This window comes from Miscanthus floridulus, chromosome 3 (genome assembly GCF_019320115.1).
Source record: "Miscanthus floridulus cultivar M001 chromosome 3, ASM1932011v1, whole genome shotgun sequence".
NCBI lineage: Eukaryota > Viridiplantae > Streptophyta > Magnoliopsida > Poales > Poaceae > Miscanthus > Miscanthus floridulus.
This window is the reverse complement of record NC_089582.1, coordinates 95,216,190-95,238,414: the sequence shown is the minus strand read 5'-3', so window position 1 is coordinate 95,238,414 and position 22,225 is coordinate 95,216,190. Positions and strand designations below refer to the sequence as shown.

General features: G+C 49.4%; 1 protein-coding gene across 1 annotated transcript; it reads left to right on the top strand.

Annotated features, from left to right (window-relative positions):
* Positions 1 to 13,798: 13,798 nt before the first annotated feature.
* Positions 13,799 to 16,932, top strand: LOC136546177 (probable xyloglucan endotransglucosylase/hydrolase protein 28). Its single transcript, XM_066538148.1, has 4 exons — positions 13,799 to 14,221; positions 14,428 to 14,528; positions 14,618 to 14,826; positions 15,419 to 16,932. Exons 1-4 carry the CDS (start codon positions 13,993 to 13,995, stop codon positions 15,921 to 15,923), a joined length of 1,044 nt encoding a protein of 347 aa, XP_066394245.1. The 5' UTR covers positions 13,799 to 13,992; the 3' UTR covers positions 15,924 to 16,932.
* The last annotated feature ends 5,293 nt before the right edge of the window (positions 16,933 to 22,225 follow it).

Genomic DNA, 22,225 nt, shown 5'->3' with positions numbered 1-22,225 from the left:
GCAACACCTAGGGAAGTTCCAAAGACATTGTGATTTTGGTTTTCTTGTTGGTTACTCATCAAAGTCCAAAGCATATAGAGTATTTAATCATGCCACCGGCTTGGTTGAAGAAATATATGATGTGGAATTTGATAAATCTAACGACTCCCAAGGAGCACATGAGAATCTTGATGATGTAGGTGATGAACTATTGAGGGAGGCTATGAAGAATATTCCGTGGGTGACATCAAGCCAAAAGATGATGAAGATGATATACAAGTCATTAACCAACCTTCTTCATGAAGTGTGCCACAAGATGGTGAAAAAGATGGGAGAGTAGAAAATGAAGATACTCATATCTCTCATGAGCAAATGGTGGTACAAGCATAAGATGTTGAAGCTCCACAACCTCCTCCCCAAGTGGTCAATAGAAGAAATATACCTCTCCTACAAGATCATCCACAAGATCTCATCATAGGGAGTCCATCAAAGGGTGTAATGACTCGATCTCAAAAACTTACTTCATTTATTGCTCATCACTCTTTTGTCTCTTGCTATGAGCCTACCAAGGTAGAAGAAGCTCTTAAAGATCTAGATTGGATCAATGCCATGCATGAAGAGTTGAACAACTTCACTCGCAATGAAGTTTGGACTCTTGAAGAGCGACCAAAAGGTGTAAGAGTCATTGGAACAAAGTGGGTGTTCCGCAACAAGCAAGATGATCAAGGTGTTGTTATGAGGAACAAGGCAAGACTAGTTACAAAGGGGTTCTCTCAAGTTGAAGGTTTGGATTGTGGAGAGACCTTTACACCGGTTGCAAGATTAGAAGTCATCCGTATCCTACTTGCATATGCATCACATCATGAAATGAAACTATATCAAATGGATGTGAAAAGTGCATTTTTAAATGGCTTTATTAATGAACTAGTCTATGTTGATCAACCTCCTGGGTTTGAAGACCCTAGATATCCTAATTATGTTTATAGGTTGTCCAATGCACTATATGGGCTTAAGCAAGCCCCAAGAGCTTGGTATGAGCGCCTTCGGGACTTCCTCTTTGAGAAGGGCTTCACCATTGGGAAGGTCGACACCATACTATTCACCAAGAAGCTTGATGGGAACATCTTCATTTGTCAAGTATATGTTGATGATATCATCTTTGGATCATCAAACGAAGACTCATGCAAAGAATTTGGTGAATTGATGTCGAAGGAGTTCGAGATGTCCATGATTGGTGAGCTTACATTATTTCTTGGTTTTCAAGTCAAGCAAATGAAAGAAGGCATCTTCATCTCTCAAGAGAAATACACAAAAGATCTTCTCAAGAGATTCAAGATGGATGAATGTAAGCCAATCAAGACACCGATGCCTACCAATGGACATCTCGACCTAGATGAGGGAGGTAACCCGGTTGATCAAACTCTCTACCATTCCATGATTGGTAGATTGTTATATTTAACCGTATCTAGGCCCGACATCATGTTTAGTGTGTGTATGTGTGCTAGATTTTAAGCTACTCCTAAGGAAACATATTTAATTGCCATAAAAAGAATCCTTAGGTATCTTAAGCACACACCAAGCATTGGCCTTTGGTATCCCAAAGGAACTATATTTGAATTAGTTGGCTATTCCGATTCGGATTATGCCGGATGTAAAATGGATAGAAAGAGCACATCCGGAGGGTGCCATTTGCTTGGTAGATCACTTGTGTCTTGGTCCTCCAAGAAACAAAATAGTGTGGCTTTGTCCACCGCTGAAGCGGAATACATTGCCGCGGGTGCTTGTTGTGCACAAATTTTATACATGAAACAAACTTTGCTAGACTATGGTGTAGTTCTAGAAAAAGTACCTCTTTTGTGCGACAATGAAAGTGCGGTAAAACTTGCAAATAATCTGGTTCAACACTCTCGCACCCAGCACATAGATATCCGCCATCACTTTCTAAGAGATCATGTTGCTAAAAATGATATATCACTAGAAGGTGTAAGAACCGAAGATCAATTAGCGGATATCTTCACTAAACCGCTATATGAGGCTACATTTTGTAGATTGCGGAATGAGCTCAATGTACTTGACTTTAGCAACTTCACTAAAAATTGAGCTTGTGTTGTTCCTTGCATTCATTGTAATATACAACATGTTTAATTTTTGGCAATGCATATAGGGCTTGTCTAACATGGTTAAGATAACCGCCATAAAGCGTGTGAAGAAGCTTAACCTTGGATCAAACTTGACAAGCAACTAGATTTACTTACAAAGTATTGCATATGCATGGATGTTGTCTTGTCGTTTTGTTCCATTTGCCCTCTTATTGCCTATTTTCTTAAAAAGAATTATAGCCTAAGGCAAAATATTTTAAAAAATATGAGGGTCTGAGAGAGGTCACTTACATCAATCCCAATTGGTGTTTATTTGGATCTTATTCATGTTGGGACTTGATTGGGAACAGGCAGCGCGAAGGAACTTTGAAGATTTGCTGGAAAAGGACCATCGGACGCTGCTGTCCAGCGCCCAGTCAATTCACAGGAGGTGAACTGCTGCTAAAGGAGTGACCGGACGCTGAGTTTGTGCATCTGGTCAGGAAGGGATCCAGCGTCCGATCATCTGAAGAAGGAACAAGCTGTACTGACCAGACCCTGCCTGCATCCGGTCATGGACCACCGGACGCGTCTGGTCGTGATTCCAGAGGAATTGGACCTCTCTGGAATCGACCGGACGCTGGGTGGTAGCGTCTGGTTGCTACCATCGGAGTGTCCGGTCAGTGGATTTCGCGCGGCATCAGGACTTTTTTTTGTTTCCTTATCTGTTGCGTTGGGGGACCTATTTAATCCAATCTGGTCGTACCCCTTTGCCCTGCATCTCGCTGAGCCCTAGCCAGCGCCGCCGCAACTCCTCCATGCCTCCCGCGACCGCGCACCACCGCAAGCTCACCGCAGTAGCTCCCTTGCCCACACCGCTGAGCACCTCGCGCTAGCCTCGCATGCCACCGTGCCTCCCCGCACGCCCTAGCCACTGTGAGCCTCCCGCGCCCAAGCAATAGCGCGCCACCACCATGACGCCTCTCGTGCCATCCAAGCCCTAGCCCTTGCCTCCTTGTTGGTTGGTAAGGCCTAACCCTGGCTTTCTATTTTGCCTTGCTTGTGATCTAGATCGATTGCAAATCACTGATTTCAAATAATCCAGAGTCGTCGGTTCATCAAAGTTCTTCGCAACCCTAACCCCAGTCAGTTCCGAGATTTCCCCTGCGTGACACATCTCTTCTTCTCTCAGATCGATGGTTCATCAGGTAGAAAGCCCATCGTCTCAATTTCATACCTACATTGCTTGCTTCCTAGGGTTTTCGCATCTATTAGATATATTGTATTTATTCGTATATCCATCTATTCTATCGTGCAGCGAGTCAGTGCCATTGAAATTCTTATGGCAGTTGTTAGACAACTCAGAGCCAAGCTCATGAGTACGGATCGAGGCCAAGCCTTAGAAGTGTTAGTTTGATAGTTGATCTTCATCAACGGCAGTTCATCTTCTTGTCAGATCGGATGGATCGCACGAAGAACATTGGTGGTGGTCCAGGAGATGATGATCGGAGGCCCCCACCTCGCCAGCCTGCAGGATCGAAAGGCAAGGCAATGAAGTAGGTGACATCCAAGAAGCACAAGTACCCCGACGTAGAGACAACAAGAGCAGGAGCAGTCGCTAAGGCCGCAGAACGTGCCGAGAGCGGAGGTGCCCACAATGGAGTCATCATAGCAGATCATCTAGCACTCAATGCTTAGGGCAGACTGAGGGAGATTCAGCGACTTCATGGTAGTCCACCTAGGACTGTCATGATGGCAGGATGTCATCTGGCTATTGAGGAGCCTCAGCGTCAGGGGGAGTCTTAGCAGGAGCCACAGCAGCAGCCCCCACCAACAATGCCTCAGCCAGCTCAGGAGACTCAGGAGGGCCAGCAAGCCGAGGAGACCAAGCTATCACCCTAGCTACGCTGCTCTGGTCGTACCAGTGATATAGTTCCACCGAGGCCAGCTACACAGCGTAGGGGCTCACGCCCACCGCCTAGACCATAGGGTCCGCCTCTAGTGGTACATCTTGACTTGAGGGCTACCACAGCTAGATAGGTTCGCTAGCTGAGGTTTGTTGAGTTTGACGTGTGGTTCCCTTTGAGGAGGGATGAGAGAGCAGCAGAGGGTTTCTATACACCGCTCCAGGAGGATTTCTATAATGCTTATCTCAACAGCGGGGTAGTGTTTAGATCTCAGAGAGTCCGTAGTATAGAGTCTATTGTGGCAGCAGCCAAAGAGCATATCTGCCCCTACTTGTCATATTTGTCGGGGCTTACAAATCTAATTGGTCGAACAGGAGTATATGTACCATCTTAGGTTTGGAAGTTCTATGCATCGCTCTATGTTGACCCACATCATAACTTCATTCACTTTGCATTCAACGGCAAAGATTATAGGGTGATGAGTTTCAGGGCCCGAGAGATACTGAGGCTACAGGATCAGCCTGTCAGATTACATGAGGTATGTTATGGACAGCAGGAGCCTCCTAGGCGTCCTTATGGAGGGTTGGTGCCCCCTACTGATCTTGTGCGTCATTGCTTCAAGGAGCCCTTTGGTGAGGGGTCGAGGAGGAACCCCAGTGACCTGAGTCCTATAGCTCGAGTACTAGAGGCTATTATTAGGAGGACACTACTTCCCAGGTTGGGTTATAGAGAGGGTCTAACTCGCTTACAGCTCTGGCTCCTTAATGCCCTGATGCAGCAGACCGTGTTCGACATTTGGGACCTCCTTCTATCAGAGATGGATGATACTATAGCTGAGGGCTTCAAGGGTTGTAGGCAGCTTCCGTATGCACATTAGATCACTTTCCTGATGCTTCAGTCTATGTAGGTTAGGACCCTAGAGATGGTTGCTGAGTACAGAGGTGCCACCACAGAGTTTCCGGCTTATAACATGGCATAAAGGATCTGGCATAGCACACCATAGGCACCTGCTCGGCCCAGTCGTCGTCCAGATGTTCCAGAGTCAGCAACTCAGCAGGATGAGATCATCAGAGGCATAGCCGCTACTAAGGAGGAGCAGCTTGAGGCACAGCAGGAGATGACCGAGTCTAGTGACAGTTTGGATGATGACTATCAGCCGATTCCTCAGATGCCTCCATGCAGACACGATGCAGAGGCCAGCAGTTCTAGCTTATCTCCACCTACACCACAGATGGACCCCACATTGATTCCTATTCTTGAGCGGATGTAGCAGGATTAGGCATGTTAGGCTTAGGAGACGGCTGCCAACTTCACATAGTTTCAGGCTCGTCAGGACGAGTTCTAGCAGTAGCAGCAGCTCCTCCAGCAGCAGCAGCAGCAGATGCATCAGCAGTAGTTACTCATGCAGCAGCAGCTTATGGGATTTATGCAACATGTAGTGACAACACTTGGGGCCCCACAGCCACAGCCTTCGCCCCAGCTTGCTCAGCCTGCCACCACTTCGACGACTCTAGTTGTATAGCCCAATGGGCTTTAGAGTCAGGGACAGCCTCCAGCTCAGTTTGCTTCACCTACAGTTTAGGTGTCCTAGTGGTTGTCCTCACCAATGGTAGCCCCGCAGTTCACACCATATCACACGGGCTTCTCACCGGAGCAGTCACCCTCGCTATTCGTGCCCGACACATCAGTCTCAAGGAGTCTTGGAGCATCCTTCAGCAAGTTGACCGACATACCTACACTGCCTCATATGCATACCACTGGTCCTTCTACAGTAGCCCCAGTCGCTGTGACTACTCAAAGGCTCCCCTCGTCTGTCGCCTCGTCAGATCCTATGATAGATGTCCCAGCAGCATCATAGGCAACACCTGCCCTAGCTCAGACCCAGACTGCTTTAGAGACATTGCCAGCCATAGAAGGTCAGTCAGTTCAGAGCTCAGGGTTAGATGATGATGGCACCCAGTTTCATCTTGCTCCACGTACTTCAGCACCCGGCTCATCCATTGCAGCTCCGCCGACCAACCCCTAGGTTTTGGTGTTTGACGCCAAAGGGGGAGAGGGTTCGAGTATGTAGACTCAGGGGGAGCGACATTTAGGGGGAGCTAGTTATCTAGTATTAGCTTATTATATACATTTGGAGTTTTATTTGTGTAATACACTATTACTTATGCATTCGTGTGTTTACTTTCATGCATACTTATTATATCTATGTGATAGTGATATCTATGTGATTGTGATATATGACATGTGTGTTCTCTACTTTACATTATTTATATGTCATATCACTTGTGTTATGCTCATTTGTCTTTGCTTCCATGTTTATACTCCGATGCAAATGAGCTTTGTTACTCGTACTTATGCTTAATTCATATCCTTTGAGTACATTGTGTTGGCTTGGGTCATATAAGCTTGCCTAACTCTTTTGTTCTTATTGACAAAAGCTTATATGAACCAAGCCCGTCAAAAACCTCACTCTTTCACATACTCGAGGTGGTATTGTCATCAATCACCAAAAATGGGGAGATTGAAAGCATCTAGGCCCCTAGTTGGGTTTCGGTGATTAATGACAATACAAGATTACTATGACTAACATGTGTTTTGCAAAGACAATTAAGTTAGGTCATGGTAATGAAGATCAATTGGGCAATCAAAGTTGTCATGCCCCTACGAAGGAAATCATTTCAGTTTTCAAAGGATGGACGACAAGGTTAAGGATGACAAGTTCTAAGTGTCGATTGGAGTTGGAGTGACACTTAGAGTAGTTTAGGACTTTGTTTTTCCTTTGACCGTACTATTAAGGGGGGTATGGATGGGTAGCTTGACCTAGGTAAGTCTAGTGAGTTAGGTGTGGTGCACACTTGTTAAAACTAGCTCTACGTAGCTCCTATGAATGCCTAAGATCCTTTGGAGTAAACTTCATTCACACATGATCGATAGTTGGAAGTGAATGAAGGGTCAAATGCTGACCAGACGCTGGCCCCGATGTGACCGGACACTGGCCACAGGGTCCGGTCAGTTTATTTGATCAAGCAGATTACGTTCGGTGCGACCGGATGCTGGAGAGGTCAAGTGACCGGACGCTGAGAGGCAGTGTCCGATCGACTCCAGTAAGGTTCTAGAGAAGGAAATCTATGACCAGATGCATCCGGTCAATACTGACCGGACCCTGAGGATCCAGTGTCCGATCGAGTACAGTAAGCATCTAGTGAGGGTTTAATACGACCGGACATGTCTGGTCAGTGGTGATCGGACCTTGACAGCGTCCGGTCAACACATTTTCACTAGTTCACGGGTTGAACTGACCAGAGCGTCCGGTCAGTACGATCGGAGCATCCGATCACCCCGTAGAAGCTCATAACGGTTCATTTTTTAGACTGCCTTATAAATAGAAGCTCCACTCATGTGTGGAGTTACTTTTGCTCATTCCAACAGCTAAGAAACACGTTTGTGAGTGCCAAGAAGAGCAAGGTCCTAGTGAGGTGATTGAGATTTTAGAATCCAAGAGAGTAGCCTCATTAGTGAATCAAGAGTAGCCAAGTGTGCATCCATCTTCTCATTAGGCTTCGCGTGGTCAAGTGAGTTCGTGCTTGTTACTCTTGGTGATTGTTATCACCTAGATGGCTTGGTGGTGATTGGGAGATTGGTGATCACCCGGTGGAGCTTGTGGGTGACCCAACTCAAGTTGTGAGCGGCTTTGGGTGATTCGCCGCGATGGAGTGTCGAAGAATCAACTCATAGAGAGCACTTGATCCTTGCGCGGATCAAGGGGGAGCTACACCCTTGCGCGGGTGCTCCAACGAGGACTAGTGGGGAGTGACGACTCTCCGATACCTCGGCAAAACATTGTCGCGTTCCTCTCTCTCCATTTACTTTGAGCAATTCAATACTTATTCTTACATTCATAGAATTGCCATGCTAGAGTAAGTTTGGAATATAGGTTGCAAGTTTGTTGTGCGTTAGATTAATAGAAATACTTTTCTAGGCACAAGGGGTTAATTAGGCTAACCATAGGATTTGATTATTGCAAGAAAATTTAGAATTAGCCCAATTCACCCCCCCCCCTCTTGGGCATCTTGATCCTTTCAACGACGATGGGACCGGCAACACCATCAAGGGGCACGGTGACCGCGGCCGGTTCACCGCTTGCTCACCAACAACGTCCACACTCGCTACGTGCTTCCTCGACACAGGAACCGCCGCACGCCGCGTGACCTCCTGCTCACCACCAGTGGACGTCGCCGTAGGGCCGCGACGCTCCGCCAAGGTCTCAACAACCTCCCGACTCTCCTCCTCATTAGAGAAGACCATGTCATCCAAATCTGTAGGAGGATCATCTGACGTGAGTTCTGACTCGATGTCGCTCCTACATTCCCCGGCCCTCATACATCGGGTGACCTCCTTCTTCTTCTCTTCCTTCTGCCGAACCTCCTTAGTTCTCTTCTTCTTCCGAGCTTCTGTCGCTTCCTTCTAAGCGGCTTGCCGGGCCTGGCCCTCCGGTCCCTTGGGAAGGTGTGGCCAGGACTTGTACTTTTTGAGCCCCTGCGGAACATACGACCCCCAATCAAGAAATAGGAAAAGCAGAGAAAAATGTGCGGATTAGAGAAGGGAACAAACCAGGCAGGACACGATCGAAGAGTTGAAAGGTATGGGCCTCCCTTCGACCCTCTCCTTGGGCCTTAGCTACAGCACCCGGCCAATGCGACTCCAGACCTCGTCGTCCGGCAGATTCTCCAATGACGTACGGTCTGGGTCTATGAGGCTGTTGTACATCCACATCGGCCACACCCTCTTTGCCAATGGCATGACCCGGCGGCGGTACAGGGTGTGAAACACCCGCACCCCATTGAGGCCACTCTTCATGAGCTTCTAGAGCTCTGCCACGGTGACTCCCACCTTGTGCTTCTCCTTTTTGGCGTAGCTCCATGACCAACTTTCTTTTTTCTCTGGCCTCCTACTGGTGAACACTGGGAATGGCGTCGCCACTAGATTCCTAATGTAGAACCACTCCCCATGCCACCCCCGATTGGAGTCGTAGGGGAGGCACCTGGGATACGAGTCTACCATGCCCGGCTTCCTCTGCAGGGTGAATCCTCCCACCGGCATGATCTCAGTCGAGTCCCCCGCCATCAAGGCTCTCGAGGAGAAGAGCCACCGGAAGAAATCCGCGTGCGGCTCCATCCCAAGAAAAGCCTCGTAGATAGTAACAAATCTAGCAAGGTGCAGCACCCCCGTCGGATTGAGATGCTGTAGCTCCAGGCCCCACTCGTTGAGAGGCCCGCGCAGGAACCAGTGCATGGGGTATCCCAAACCTCGCTTGTGGAAGGTAAGGAATGAAACCACCTCATCGGAACGAGGTTGCGGGGACTCCTCCTTTCCGAGGACCCTCCAGCGTGTCACCTCCTGTGGTGGTAGAAACCCTTTCTGGATGAAGGCCTCCAGCACCGACTTCCTCATAGTGGACGACTTCTAGTCCGACATCCTTGCTCCGACTTGCAAAAAGGATCAGTGAGTTCTCCTCTTCTCCCTCACTCTCTCCCCCTTCCTTTCCTTGAAACCTCCGTAGCTCTTAGGAACACTCTTGATGAGGGGGAGAAAGAAAGGCGGCGGTGGCAAACGATGAACAGGCCAAAGAACGAGGCGAGCACCCTCTCTCTTCTCCTACTTAAAGGAAGGGGGCAACGGTTAGGAAAGGACGTGCCAATCAGGAAGGTGAAGCGGCAGGGTGAGAAACTCTCTCTCTTTCCATTTAATGCAGATGGGACGCCCCCTAATCGATGAGACATGCCCAGCGCGACAAAACGGCTCCTGATCAAACGGGACACGATCGGGACATGGCCCACCACTACCGCACGACCAGCCACTATCGCACGCTAGGAACAAAAACCAAAGCGTCACCACACACGGATGGCTCCCCGTCTCCCTAGGCATGACCTAGAGAGATCCAACAATGAAGTCTCCACTGGGGTAGACCAACCGGCCTCCTGAGTCGATCGATTCACTCAGGATAAACACCAGAGATACAGGTCCCGATTGGACGGCTCTTACTAGAGCTCTTCGAACCCCGTCTCTCAGGTCACCGAGGTGAGCATGTGTTCATTAATACATACAGTTCACACAAGGGCTAACCCATGATTGACGAGTGTAGGTATCAACCGGACATCTCTGACTGGAGCTCTTCGAACTCCGTCACTCCAGTCATGCAGGCGCCACCACACGAAATCTCCGCCAAGAGACAACCAAACCTCCCTGAGTCGATCGAGTCACCCAGGATAGATCAACTGCCTCCTGAGTCGATCGATTTACTCAGGACAAGCACCTGAGATACAGGAAGGAAGCGAAGGGACGCCCCATGCGGGCCATGCCAACTCTGTCTCGAATGACAAGCACGGGTCCTGATCAGACATTTCTGACTGAATCTCTCCGAACCCCGTCTCTCTGGCCATCAAGGTAAGCATGTGTTCATTAAATACAAAACTGTTCACATTAGAGCTAACCCACGATTGACAAGTGTAGGTCCTGGATTGATGTTTTCGACTGGAGCCCGATGAACCCCGTCGCTCTAGTCTTGAAGGTAAAACACCATCAAAGCCCCTCTATTTCATTACAAATCATTCATACATCTATATGCGCATTCATCTCATACGCCTGAACCCCCCGGACGGTTGGGGCATGAACCGCCCGAGGGCTCGGGAACTAAGCATCGCACGTGCAGCGAAATGCACCAAAACGCTCTGTGTTGCGCCACGAAGCGGTGGCTTACCTCATTCGACATGAGCAACCAAACAGGGCCAAGGGAGAAAATCGTAGATGAGCACCGTGCGGCCTTCGCTCGGTCTGGCAAACTGGGTCATCTCAACCTTCTCGTTCGATCCTGAACCCACTAAGCCCACATAATCTCTATCGAGGGGAGGCCGTCAGGCCACATGAGTCGGTCTATGGAATGATCTAGGCATCTGTCGGGCTGCAGGTAAAGGAGTAGTAGAATGTCACAAGAGGGCTATGCCGACCCCATCATAAACCACAGACCTGGATTCCACTCGATGACACCCGTTAGTGAGCTCACCGAGCTAGTCTTCAAGCCCGAGCGATCGGGACAGGCGATGAAACTCAGCCCCTCCGGTTGTGAGAAACCGGATGGGGTAGCACAAAAACGACTCACAACCCCCACGAAGGCCCGACAGGGCTTGGGGGTTTAAATGCCATGGGATCACGACTCCGAATTCGCGTCGACGGGATGGCGACATTCGGCTATGGCTTGGGACCGCAACTCCTTAACTCGCGTCGACGAGATAGGCGATATCTGGCTACGGCTTGGGTCTGTGACTCCTTAATTTGCGTCGATAGGATAGGCGACATCCGGCTACGGCTTGGGACCGTGACTCCTTAACTCGTGTAACTGCTTCAGATGGCTTCACTAACTAAAACTAACTCTTTCGATCCACGGTGAGCACCGACGCCTAGGTCTACTCGCGACTCCACCTTACCCGATCCCACGACATGCACCGACGCCAAAGATCGAACTCTGTTGCATCCGAAACTAAGTTATTTCCGTTTACGGTGCGCACCGACGCCAGGGCTTGTTTCAAAAAACTAAAAACTTCCTCGTCTGATCCTCGGCACGCACTGACATCGAGATCATTAAGTTCCATCTCAATCCAATCCCCGCGCTTAAAAACACCTCGGCTGCGCAACGATGCCATGGTTAAACAAAGTTCCGTCTCAAACTAAAAAACAAGCATACACGCCTGCTGAGACAACACCCCCAGCCGGTTCGGCCCAAACCGCCTAGGGCTCGGGGGCTACACCCGCAGGTGCGCTCGCGTGCACCCGTCGGCAAGACAAAAATCCCCCGGACGATTCTGCCTGAATCGCCCGAGGGCTCGGGGGCTCCTGTCGGGTTCATAAACCCAAGGTCCCTCGGGGACCGGCTTCCACGCCAGGGCTCAGCCCAGGAAAACAACCTTTCTTTCTTCTGTACCGGCCCGAAAGTCTAAAATCAACAGACCGGAGCACTCGCTTTAGCCTAGGCCGCCTTTGACCCATCTCTCCGACCGGGGCACTAGCTCAGGCTCAGGCCAGCTCCAAATGGCCTCTTCGATCGGAGCGCTAGCGTCAGGCCCCGGCTTCCTCCGCATGGCCTCCACTCGGAAAGCCTGACCCGAGGACCGCCTCCGACTCCGACCCCGCGACCGAGGCTCGCGGGAAGCCTGCTCACCGCTCTTCTCCGATTGGCGTGCTAGAACCGACCATTCGACCGGGGACACCCGCTCGGAAAGAACCATAAGGCGTGCGGAGAAAGGCAAGGCATGGCTCACAAGTCAACACCACTGTACCAGGGACCATACCCTGTACGAAGCAGTGCTCTGCAGCCACCTTGACACAAAGTATTGTAGGGGCTGCTAGAAACTCCCATATGGTAAACTCCCCCCGCGTGTCTCTAGACATCGATAGCGGTATGGGCTCTAGGATTTGCCATACCGGGTGAACATAGCACAGCTCCTCACATGTCACTAGGCGTCTAGAAGTATTCTACAGGTACCGGCGTCCATCCTTCCTGAAGAAGATATCTCGAACCCCCGTGCACATCTGACATCCTACAACGACATCGGCAGTATTAGGAGGCTTCAACCATTATCCAGTTTACATCACCGTTGGTAGCAAGACTTAGAAATATCTGTACTCTCCCCCTCTCACCTGTAAAGCCATCCCCTTCATCTATAAAAGGGGATGCGCTCCCTCCCCCGAAGGAGAGATCGAGTTCTTCAAGCTCAGACTCACTAGATCGACATCAACACTCCCAACCGCAGGACCGCCCAGTTCCGACCGCGACCCTTCCGGTCAGAGCCGACCGAACCTCTTGTATCCCACCTTCTTTCTCCTTCTCGTTTGTACCCCCACTACAGACTTTGAGCACCTGGGCTCGGGAATAAAGTCATCGACCGACCCCGACTAGACGTAGGGCACGTTGCCTGAACCAGTATAAATCCTGTGTCATTGTGCGCTAGGCCACCTCCGATCACAACGTATAACAAAACTACAAATATTTACTAGTGGATCACTTTCTACACCGATAATATTATTAAAAAAAAGGTGGCGTAGCAACCCATAGGGTATCATTCTAGTAGTTATATAAAACCAACAACACGACTATTAATTATTAATTAACTAAAACAAGGAAACTGATTGGACAGAGGTTTTAGAGACTGAAAATGGTGTGTCGGAGGCCCTGAAAACAACCCAATGTTCATGTACTCCGAACATTTGTTGGCCATTTCTCTGAACTGTTTGGGTCGCATGAGTTAAAACTAATATCTTGAAAGTGTTACTAGACTATTTTTCAATTTCTCTCAATTTATGGACCAAACAAGGCCATAGAAATATATGGACGCGGCGTCCCAAGTACTCGCGTTCTAATACCTGGCTTTGGACAGTTCCTAAGAAACGTTACCGCAACTGTAACCCTTGCTGATAAATGTTTCTGCTGTTATCGTGGCACGGTAGAAAGAAGACGAATGGAAATGATGAAGTGGCCACCATTACGTACAAAACATAATAAGGCAACGTCGGGCTGTCGCTGTTTGTTGGGTCATAAACGATCGTAGATTATTTATTGTTGACTGGTTTGATTAATTTAGTGAGAGAAAAAAATATTATTTTAGCTTATAATCCAAAATCATATACGTATACGATTGTATAAACCCAACAATACGTAACGTCCAGTACAAATATACAGGCCGGCCCCAGGAATCCATGAGGCGCTGGGCCCGCAGGCCGGCGTGGGGGCGACCACGTCAGCTGGGCTTTCGAATTCCGAAATGACACAGCGCTAGCTCGTCGCGCGGCCCGAGGAGGAAAAAGCAAGTAGGCAGGCAGGCAGGCAGGCTCACGGGAAAGCGCTGATGCGAGGCAGAGGCCGAGGTCCATCGCAATAAAACCGCTCCCCACTGTCACCGCCCGGCGCCGGGCTGAGGGAGGAGGCCATCGGTCGGACGCACAGAGAGAGCAGAGCTCGCTCCGGGTCCGTCAGAGTGATGGCGTCCATCGCTTCGTCTCCCCCGCCGCTGCCGATGCTGTCGTCCCTCGCCGTGGTCCTGCTGCTCGCGCTGTGCGCCCGCGGCGGCGAGGCCAGGCCGCCGCCGCCGCTCCACGGCGTGCGCCCGCTCGCCTTCGACGAGGGGTACACCCAGATCTTCGGCAGCGCCAACCTCGCGCTCCTCCGCGACGGCAGGCGCGTCCGCCTCACGCTCGACGAGTCCACGGGTGAGCCGCCCTGCCATGCCCTGCCCCTTCGGTTTCTTCTTTCTCCTTCCGTGATTTCCGGCCGGGAGCCGGGGGGCGCATTGCACTTCTTTTTTCCCACATCGGTCCCCAGCTGGCAGCAGCGGAGGGACGCCGTTGCGTTTTTTTTTTGCTAACGCCCGGGTGGTGTTGGCGAAACCTCGCCTTCCTCTTCCTCCTCTGCTCAGGCGCCGGGTTCGCGTCGCAGGACGTCTTCCTCCACGGCTTCTTCAGCGCCGCCATCAAGCTGCCCGCTGACTACGCGGCGGGCGTCGTCGTCGCGTTCTACGTGAGTCGTCGAGAACTAACCAAATTTGTCCCTCAGGACCTCACCTGCCCGTCCAATGATGTTATGCTGAAAGACGATTTGCAATGCAGCTGTCGAACGGCGACGTGTACGAGAAGACGCACGACGAGCTGGACTTCGAGTTCCTGGGCAACGTGCGCGGGCGCGAGTGGCGGGTGCAGACCAACGTGTACGGCAACGGCAGCACCCACGCCGGCCGGGAGGAGCGCTACGACCTCCCCTTCGACCCCACCGATGACTTCCACCACTACTCAATCCTCTGGACCAGAGACCGCATCATGTGAGTTTCTTCTGTTTCTCACTCCCTTATGCTCGGCGCGGTTCGGGGAAGACGAAGCGCACCAGGAGGACGAGGATGTGCCTGCCTGCTGTGCGCTTGTGTGGGTCTCGCTCGCCTCTCAGGGGCCGGGGTTTGGCAGAAACTGGAAACGCCTCTCTTTCTTTCTCCATGTCTCTGCCCGTGAACAAGCCTGTTCGCTTCCGATCGTAAACGATTGTAAATTTTCCGTCAGGAATAGTGTTTTTCTCTCACACCAAACCAGCGAGCAGTAAATAATCCACGATCGTTTACGGCCTCCCGAACAATTGGTTGCCTCTTTTGCTGCTGTGCGCTGGCGTCGCCACCTCTGGCCCCGGCTAATTTGGGGCCTTTCCGAGATCTTTGCGCCCGTTTAAATGCGCATTTCTTGGATTCGCTTGCCTAAAGGAGAAGCTAAAAGATTTTCTTGTCATAGAAAAGGGGTGACGGAATCACATGTGAGATCTTTGCACCCGTTTAAATGCTTGAGGTCGATCAAGCAGAATGCCACTGCGATGACCGTCATGTCTGAGCCTGCACTGACATTGTTTCCGATGTTGATGTGCAATGGCAGCTTCTATGTCGACGAGACCCCGATCCGGGAGGTGGTGCGGACGGCGGCGATGGGCGCGGCTTTCCCATCCAAGCCCATGTCCCTGTACGCCACCATGTGGGACGGCTCGGCCTGGGCGACGCTGGGCGGCCGGTACCGCGTCAACTACAAGTACGCGCCGTTCGTGGCCGAGTTCGCCGACCTCGCCATCCAGGGCTGCGCCGTCGACCCCACCGACCGCTCCTCAGCGGCCGCCGCCGCGGCGTCGTCGTCGTGCGGCGCGGGCCTGGACCCGCTCGCCGTGTCCTCCGCGGAGCAGCGCGCAGCCATGGCGGCGTTCCGTCGCGCCCACACCTCCTACTCCTACTGCCACGACCGGCGGCGGTACCCCGTCGCGCTGTCGGAGTGCGCGGGCGCGGGGCTCCTCCCCGGCCGCATGTTCGGCCCCGACGGGATGAAGCTGCAGCACCGGCGCCACCGGGCCGCGCAGCGCGGTCACCGCGCCGCCCAGGACGACGTCATGTGATCACCGGTCCCGGCCTGCGCCTGCCTGACTGCCTCGTCGCGGCCGCGGACTGAGGTTGTAGGGCGCGATGTGTGAAGGCGGCGTGGCGGGGATGATTGTATGCGGTGGGTTGGGGGATGGCCGGGGATTGTCCGGGATGGAAGCTCGCCTCGCATTGTACCATTCGCCATTGGAGTAGGTCGCGTTTATTGCTTGTGCTGGACCCATATCCGTGCCAATGCTTTCGAATTGCCAAGCCGTAGCCGTTGATGAAGAAAAGCCATCGCTGGCCGCGCTTTACCTCTGGCGTTAAAAGGTTAAACGCTGTCTCGTGACGCGGCGGTGGTGTCGCGGTCGGGGGGACCCGTGAGGGGGGGGCTCCGCCGCCTTCACGCCTCTTTGACCTTAACGATGGCTCGTCGCGTAGCGTCGCGTCGCGTTGATGAGAGCGATGACGGCGGGCGCCGGCCCAGCTGGGGTAAAGAGCTGCACATGAATGGCCTGCGCCGCTGCGCGTCAACGGGGAGGCGTGCCCGTGTGCCGGAGGGGAGGGAGGGACCGACCCCCGAGAGAGGGTGTCTCGTCTCGTCGGAGGTGGAAGGAAAGAATCTCTTTTTTCCGGGGACACGACGAACGGAGGTTCCTGCGGTGCTCGCCCCTGTCACTGTTCCCAAACGAGGAGGAGGCCTATCGTGCGTGCAGTGCAGTGCAGTATACTCCTGATCAACTTCTGGGTTATCACCAGTAAATAGCAGTAAGGGCCTGTTTGCGACGCTAGAAACGCAAAGGAATAGGTTCAATTTCACGAGAAAAACGCATGAACAGAGATATTTTCCGCATTCCAAACATGCCCTAAATGCTTTGGCAAAACTCAACAGACGTGCACTTATTTTTCTCCGTTTCACAAAGGCAAAACACAACATTTCCTACTAGTACACCCGAATTAATCGTAGCAGTAGTATACAAAATTGAAGAGCTCCACAGCGCATGGTGGTGATAATCACTCACGGCTTGCTAAGCTCACCTAGAGAGAATAGACTTTTGATCCTCGGTTAAAATGGGTTCTAGTCTTAGAATTTTTTGCCCCTAGACTAGAAATACCTTTAGTCCCGGTTGGAGGCTCCAACCGGGACTAAAGGTCTCTGCCCAACGGCTACTGCGCCAGACAGAGGTGGCAGGGACCTTTAGTCCCGGTTGGAGCCACCAATCGGAACTAAAGGTATACTTTTACTCCCGGTTGGTGGCTCCAACCGGGAGTAAAGGTCTACTCCCGGGCCGTGGCTGCGCCCGGGGTTGGAAAGCCCGAGCTCAGCACATTTTGAAGCTCACTGCAGTAGTGTTCTTGCTTCCTCCCTCCCTCCATTATTCCTCCATCCATTCTTCGATTCCTCCGTCGATTTCTTCGATTCCTCCGTCGATTCTTCAGTTGTAAAGGTTACCAATCTCATACTCTCATTTTTCACCATTTTCTTATGCCATTTTGTTCACTATATATATATTTATGGTTCTTTATTGTGGTTTTTTTCATTTGTAAGCAATTTGAGCTCAAAATCACTTCAAGCTTGCATATTTACATGAAAGAAGGTTAAAGTATATATAAATATAAACTTAGAAAATAGTTAGAAAATTATAGCAAATCCGTACTAGTTGAACTTGCGGACCGTGTTCAGCTCGGCGAGCATGTTCTCTGCCGAGCGGTAACGGACGTCAAGGAGGAGCTTTGATTCTACGAGGGAGAGCGACAACGGTCGTGGAAGACCGTGTTCCCTTCCTCGTAGAATCGGAGCTCTTCCTTGACCAAGTACGGTGCCGTCCGGTGGAGAAATGCTCGCCGAGATGATCACGTAAGCAAGGTCAACTAGTACGGATGGTTATTTATTTACATGTCCCGATTCGTCGCAGTAGTCTGTCAATCACCGTACCTAAACGTAGTATATATAAATAAAAACTTAGAAAATAGTTAGAAAATTATAGAAAATCCGTACTAGTTGAACTTGCGAACCGTGTTCAGCTCGGCAAGCATGTTCTCTGTCGAGCGGTAACGGACATCAAGGAGGAGCTTTGATTCTACGAGGGAGAGCGACAATGGTCGTGGGAGACCGTGTTCCCTTCCTCGTAGAATCGGAGCTCTTCCTTGACCAAGTACGATGCCGTCCGGTGGAGAAATGCTCGCCGAGATGATCACGTAAGCAAGTTCAACTAGTATGGATGGTTATTTATTCATATGTCTCGATATCGTCGCAGTAGTCTGTCAATCACTATACTTTTTATTTTAACTTTTTATGAAATGAAAAACTTAGAAAATAGTTAGAAAATTATAGAAAATCCGTACTAGTTGAACTAGCGGACCGTGTTTATTTCGGCGAGCATGTTCTCTGTCGAGCGGTAACGGACGTCAAGGAGGAGCTTTGATTCTATGAGGGAGAGCGGCAACGGTCGTGGAAGACCGTGTTCCCTTCCTCGTAGAATTGGAGCTCTTTCGTGGCCAAGTACGGTACCGTCCGGTGGAGAAATGCTCGCCGGGATGATCACGTAAGCAAGGTCAACTAGTATGGATGGTTATTTATTCACACGTCCCGATATCGTCGCAGTAGTCTGTTATGTGTGTACACTCCCATTCTTCTGTTAATTTGCGGAAATATCATGTGAATTACTTACCTGCCGCAGTAAAAGACGAGAACACAATGACCATTAAAAATATCATTGTTTAGAGATCTAGATAATTTTATAGTTTGTTAATTTTATTTGTTTATAAAAGGAGAAATTTATAGTGTATTAAAAAATAAGTATAGAGAGTAGACGGCAACTGCTTCCGGGTCCTCGGCCTCTCATGGGTTTCCAAAGCGACTTAGGCCGGGCCTTCCTCTCATTCCATGTGGCAAGTGTCATGATGAGACGAAGATTGTGATGGAGTACCGAGTGAAGAAGGAGGGTCCCAACAAGGATCGTATCTTCTACAAGTGTCCAGATCGTAATGTGAGTTATTTTATCGTATTTAATGATTATGGTTAGTTTATACCTATTTTCATGATGGTTGTGATTAAAGTTCTAATTTTTTGTTTTAATTTCAGTGGGATGGCAGTGGATGATGTTCAGGATTCTACTGGAAGGAAGAGTATGTTGAACTCGTGCAAAAATATCTTACACAACAGGCAGATACGGCGGCTAATGAGGCAGTGATCCAGCCGAAGAAGCCCAAAGATGTTGCACAATCGGGGGATCTGTCTGTTTTAGTTGAGATTGGTCGCGAAATCCTTGTGCTCCTGAAATGTATTTTAGCTTTAGTTCTTTTAGTGGTAGTTGGGATTGTCTACATTGTAGCGATGCTTTCATAAATTTGTATCTTTTGTGGTGGCACGCATATTGTATAAATAATTAATTATGATATAGGTTTTAATATGATATTTATGTCATGTAATGCAGATGAGCCATCATTGGATGTATAATGCTGATCGCCGCTCCCAAGAGTTCATTGACGGCGTGCATTCTTTGTTACGTGTGGCCGAGGCAAACAAACGCGATGGTTTCATGTGCTGCCCATGTGCCATATGTAAGAATACGGTGGAATATCCTTGCTCAAGGACTCTTCATTCACACTTGTTCAAGTCGGGTTTCATGCCAAACTATATTTATTGGACAAAGCACGGAGAAACCGGTGTTGTAATGAAAGAAGGTGAAGAAGAACAATGGGACGACAATGATATTATTCCTGATGGTGCGTGCTTCAATGATACTGCAATGGGAGAAGCTGAAGAAGAGGTAGCCGTAGAAGATGAGCCGGCTGATGATCTTTGTCAGGTCATTCGTGACGCACAAAGAGAATGTGAAAGTGAAAAGGAGAAGATCAAGTTCGAGCGGATGCTAGAAGATCACAAGAAATTATTGTACCCAACTTGTGATGCAGGGCAGAAAAAGTTGGGAACCACACTAGAATTGCTGCAATGGAAGGCAAAGAATGGTGTATCTGACAAGGGATTTGAAGAGTTACTAAAAATCCAAAAGAAGATGCTTCCGAAGTACAATGAATTGCCCGCCACTACCTACGAAGCAAAACAAGTTGTCTATCCTATGGGGCTAGAAATAGAGAAGATACATGCATGTCCTAATGACTGCATCATGTACCGTGGCAAAGAGTACGAGAAATTGGATGCATGCCCGGTATGCCATGCGTCGTGGTATAAGATCAGGCGAGATGACCCTGGTGATGTTGAGGGCGAACGTCCGTGTAAGAAAATCCCTGCCAAGGTTATGTGGTATGCTCCTATAATACCACGCTTGAAACGTCTGTTCAGAAATAAAGAACATGCAAAATTGTTACGATGGCACAAAGAAGACCGTAAGGTAGACAATATGTTGAGACACCCTGCTGATGGGTCCCAGTGGAGAGCAATCAACAGAGAATTCCCGGAGTTTGCAAATGACGCAAGAAACTTAAGGTTTGCTTTAAGTACAGATGGTATCAATCCTTTTGGAGAGCAGAACAGTAGTCATAGCACTTGGCCTGTTACTCTAAGTATCTACAACATTCCTCCTTGGTTATGCATGAAGTGGAAGTTCATTATGATGCCTGTGCTCATCCAAGGCCCGAAGCAACCTGGCAATGACATCGATGTATACCTGAGACCACTTATTGACGAACTTCTCATTTTGTGGAATAAAGAAGGTGTACGTGTGTGGGATGAGTACAAACAGGAACACTTTGGATCTGCGAGCATTGTTGTTCGTAACAATCAATGATTGGCCTACTCTAAGTAATCTTTCAGGACAGTCAAACAAGGGATATAATGCATGCACACACTGCTTCGGTGATATTAGAGGTGTATTCTTGAAAAAATGTCGAAAGGTCATGTACCTTGGCCATCGTCGATTTCTTCTGCAAATCACCCCGTAAGAAAGAAAGGCAAGCATTTTAAAGGGAAGGCAGACCACCTGACCAAGCCTCGCGACCGAACCGGTGAGGATGTACTCGATATGGTCAATGATGTGAAAGTTGTCTTTGGAAAAGGACATGGAAGCCAACCTATTCCAAAAGACGCTAACGGTCACGCACCCATGTGGAAGAAGAAGTCCATATTTTGGGACCTACCCTATTGGCAAGTTCTGGAGGTCCATAGCTCGATCGACGTGATGCACCTGACGAAGAATCTTTGTGTGAACCTGCTAGGCTTTATGGGTGTGTATGGAAAGCCTAAGGACACATTTGAAGCACGACAGGACCTGCGTTGTTTGAGAGAAAGAGACAACCTGCATCCAGAGAAGACAGATGATGGACGCCATTACTTACGTCCTGCTAGCTACACTCTAAGCAAAGAGGAGAAGGAAATCATGTTTGAATGCTTAAACAACATCAAGGTACCATCTGGATTCTCCTTGAATATAAAGGGTATTATAAATGTGCCAGAGAAGAAATTCTGTAACTTAAAGTCCCATGATTGTCACGTTCTCATGACGCAATTACTTCCAGTTGTATTAAGAGGAATTCTACCTCCAAATGTACGTCTAGCCACCGTGAAGCTATGTGCATTCCTCAATGCAATTTCTTAGAAAGCAATTGATCCAACTGATCTAGCTAAACTACAGAATGATGTGGTTCAATGTCTCGTTAGCTTTGAGTTGGTGTTCCCTCCTTCCTTCTTTGATATTATGACACACCTCCTAGTTCACCTAGTCAAGGAGATTTTCACTCTCGGTCCTGTGTTCCTACACAACATGTTCCTCTTAGAGAGATTCATGGGAGTCCTGAAGAAATATGTTCACAACCGTGCTCGCCCAGAAGGAAGCATCGCCAAGGGCTATGGAACAGAAGAGGTCATTGAGTTCTGTGTTGACTTTATTTCCGACCTTGACTCGATTGGTGTTCCTGAATCGAGACATGAGGGGAGACTAAGAGGAAAGGGGACACTAGGGAGGAAAACATATATTGGTACGGATGATGATTATTTCAATAAAGCGCACTACACAGTTCTACAGAACTCCTCTTTGGTAGATCTGTATATTGAGACACACAAGGATCTCTTACGATCCGAGTTTCCAGGGAAGACTGAAGCTTGGATTACGCATAAGCACATGGAAACTTTCAGCGGTTGGTTGCGAAAAAAATGTCAAGGTGATGAGAGCATCCATGAGCAACTGTATTTATTGGCTATGCAACCATCATGGCATATCATCACATACAAAGGGTACGAGATAAATGGGAACATATTCTACACAGTAGCCCAAGATAAAAGGAGTACCAACCAAAACAGTGGTGTCCGCATAGATGCCATAGACCCGAATGGGAATAAGCAGACATATTATGGACGCATAGATGAAATATGGGAACT

Excerpts from the sequence above, each read along its gene's own strand:
- LOC136546177 (XM_066538148.1), top strand. The coding sequence starts at position 13,993 with ATGGCGTCCATCGCTTCGTCTCCCCCGCCGCTGCCGATGCTGTCGTCC. Across the intron at positions 14,222-14,427 it reads CACGCTCGACGAGTCCACGG|GCGCCGGGTTCGCGTCGCAG; the intron begins GTGAGCCGCCCT and ends TCCTCTGCTCAG. Across the intron at positions 14,529-14,617 it reads GCGTCGTCGTCGCGTTCTAC|CTGTCGAACGGCGACGTGTA; the intron begins GTGAGTCGTCGA and ends TTTGCAATGCAG.